The following is a 2,819-nucleotide window of genomic DNA, read 5'->3' on the forward strand; positions in this document are numbered from 1 at the left end:
TAATAAAGAGTCGAATAAAGTTGGTTGCGTGCATCGCAATGATGCCGAAGCCGAAGGGTTATCCTTTATTCCACAATGCAGAGGATAAAGACGCAAATACCCTCCATGCGATGTGATGGGCCGGGTTGTGCGCCCTTGCAACAGGTCTAGAATGTGATAAACAAAGTGAGGATCATAGTTAAACCCCAAACCTTTTAGTTCCTTACATTTTGAAAATGCATTTACATAAATTTTTAGTTTGTGTTCCAAAAATGTTTTAGATACATTTTTCCAAATCAACAACTTCAATCGCATTTACATAAATGTTTCCGTTGCTTTCTAAAACTATTCCACAATTTCAAACACACTACACATTCATTTCAGACTTGTAATGAATATGCTTGGAATTCAAAGGCAAGTGTTAACCAGGAATGTCATGCATTCCATATTCATTGGGAAAGATTTTATCAGGAAGAAAACATAAAAGCACAGGGGAAACCAAATGTATTTTGGCACTAGTGTAGTGTCAAGAGGGAGTAGTTTATTGCAGTGGTTAAAAATTTTCTGGCCCCCATACATTCATGTCGAGCTCCGCCACTGTATATACATGAAGCATTCCAGCAACATGACGAGCTAAACATATCGTGTACTACCAAGTACCAACACGTCCACTGGCTCATGGGCAAACACACACCCATAATTATACACTAATGACTCTGAGTTAAGCCTAAGAAGATATAGATTAAACTCTAACAGAGCGACCTTCTTCTTCTTGATGTTGTTCAGTGCATCCTGCGGCCTCAGTTGAGGGTGACAAGAAATCTGATCAAGGTGTCCGCCATGTTCCCCAGGTTCGCCACGGCCACGAGTAGCAGGGTCACCCAGAGCGGCATGCGGTAGTCCAACCAGCCGAGACCAGCCACCTCGTCGCCCCCATCCAGCAGTCGTCGCACATGGCTCGGCAGCAGCACGGCGTCGACGACGTACACGGCAAGCGGGGGCTCCTCGGACGCCGTCTTGGTCACCCTGGCAGCGCCCTCCCATGACGGCGGCGACGGCCACATCTCCACCGTGTCCCCGTCGTCGCGGAGGGTGATGGCGATGCCCTTGTTGGTGGCCGCGTCGACCGCCAGCGTGCTCACCGCCACCCAGTCGAACGCCTGGAAATGCTTCCTGCCGTAGCATGCCGCCGTGGCGTGGTACAGCAGCACGGCGAGCCGGTCGTCGGCGGCGAGGCTCCGGAACGCCGGCTCGAACTCGGCGAGGGCCTTGTCCTCGGGGCAGAACACCGTGAGACCGCCGCCGCCCGCGACGCGCCCCCGGAAGACCTCGCCCGCGTTCCCCGTCTCGGCGACGAGGCGGGCGAAGCGCCCGCAGGCGCCGTCCGCGGAGATGACGTCCAGGAACGCCAGCTCCTCCGGCGCGACGGACGCGTTCCGAAGGCCAGAGTAGACGACGCCTCGGAACTCGAGTCGGGGCAGCCCGGCCTCGTCGGCGCCGGCAGCGGCAACGCCTCCAGATACGACGAGCAGAAGAACGAGCAGAAGCTGAGGGCCCATCGCGCGCGACACGAGCTAGCTAAAAGAGCGTGAGAGAGAGAGAGAGAGAGAGAGAGAGAGAGAGAGAGGTTGCTGAGTGGCTGCTGGCAAGCTGTGTAGTGGCAGTTCAGTGAGAGAGAGGAGTGGCTACTGGCAAGTGGGTGAGTATTTATAACGGTGACGCTGACGGAGGTTATCAGTTAGAGGAACTGCGAGGTTGGAGCTCCATTGGTAGAGGAGAGGAGTGATTGGGGAAGAAAGGGGTAAACGCAAGGAGTATCAACGTGTTTGTCAGGGGATCATACATGGTAGTAAGAACTTCTTAGAAGTAGTGGTTAGTTCTAATTTTCGAACGAGGATCATACATCGAAAATAATTACAGTACAACAAACAGCAAAAAAGCTTATGGAATGCAATGTCCCGGGGGATGAGAAGGGTGTTTCGCGGTTGCCCTGGTCACCTTTATTCGTGGGCACCCATTGCATCCCGCGTTGAGGTCTTGTCTTGCTCTGGGGTGTATGACGCCCCCTTTGTCTTCGTTGAAATTTCGTGGCTGCCGGAGTATTTCCTTTCTTGGATCCTGGGTGTTTTCATGCCGTGTCCCTTTGCTGACCTTGATCCGGTGTACTACTGTACTGTACATCACAATATACACAATCGGCTGGACTAGCCAGTGGAACTAATCAGGCTATGACCCTTTAATTTCGCTCTTTTTTCTCCATGCCTGTTGAGGATATAGACCTTAGAGTCACCCGCCAGGAGGGGCCGGGTTACTCTAATGGTCACTACCAGAAGCCCGGAGCCAAGCTCGAAGACGGTGGGCCAGAGATGGGCTTAAGACCCGGATATGGCTTAAGGCCCGTAGTTACAATCGTTATTATGGTAGAACTTGTAGTGCAAGGCAAGTATGATTGAGAGTCCGAGCCGGACGCTTTTATGAGCCGGCCGGGACTCTGAGGGCTGCTGGGCGTCAGCCTCCCTATATAAAGGGACGACCCGGCAGCGGTTTAGGAACAAGAACAATCTCATCGAGAGCCGGGCATAGCAGTTTAGCTCCCTGGTGATCGTAACCCTAATCAATACCACCTCGACTGGACGTAGGCTTTTACCTTCACCGTAAGGGGCCGAATCAGTATAAACCCTCGTGTTCCTTGTCCCGCATTAACCCCTTCAAGCTTCCTAGTTGCGATGGCTCCACGACTAAGTCCTAGCTCGAGGACATCTGCCGTGACAATTCCACGACAGTTGGCGCCCACCGTGGGGCCAGCGCACGGTGGATTTGAGTTCTTGAAGGGCAGCTTC

At 52.8% G+C, this 2,819-nt stretch overlaps 1 protein-coding gene across 1 annotated transcript; it reads right to left on the reverse strand.

Annotated features, from left to right (window-relative positions):
- Positions 1–484: 484 nt before the first annotated feature.
- On the reverse strand, positions 485–1,718 carry LOC123049000 (fasciclin-like arabinogalactan protein 2). The gene has a single exon (XM_044472010.1). The coding sequence runs from the start codon at positions 1,536–1,538 to the stop codon at positions 780–782; it is 759 nt and encodes a 252-aa protein (XP_044327945.1). The 5' UTR covers positions 1,539–1,718; the 3' UTR covers positions 485–779.
- Positions 1,719–2,819: the final 1,101 nt, after the last annotated feature.

Source organism: Triticum aestivum, chromosome 2D (genome assembly GCF_018294505.1).
Source record: "Triticum aestivum cultivar Chinese Spring chromosome 2D, IWGSC CS RefSeq v2.1, whole genome shotgun sequence".
NCBI classification, from domain to species: Eukaryota; Viridiplantae; Streptophyta; class Magnoliopsida; order Poales; family Poaceae; genus Triticum; species Triticum aestivum.

Excerpts from the sequence above, each read along its gene's own strand:
- LOC123049000 (XM_044472010.1), bottom strand. The coding sequence starts at position 1,538 with ATGGGCCCTCAGCTTCTGCTCGTTCTTCTGCTCGTCGTATCTGGAGGC.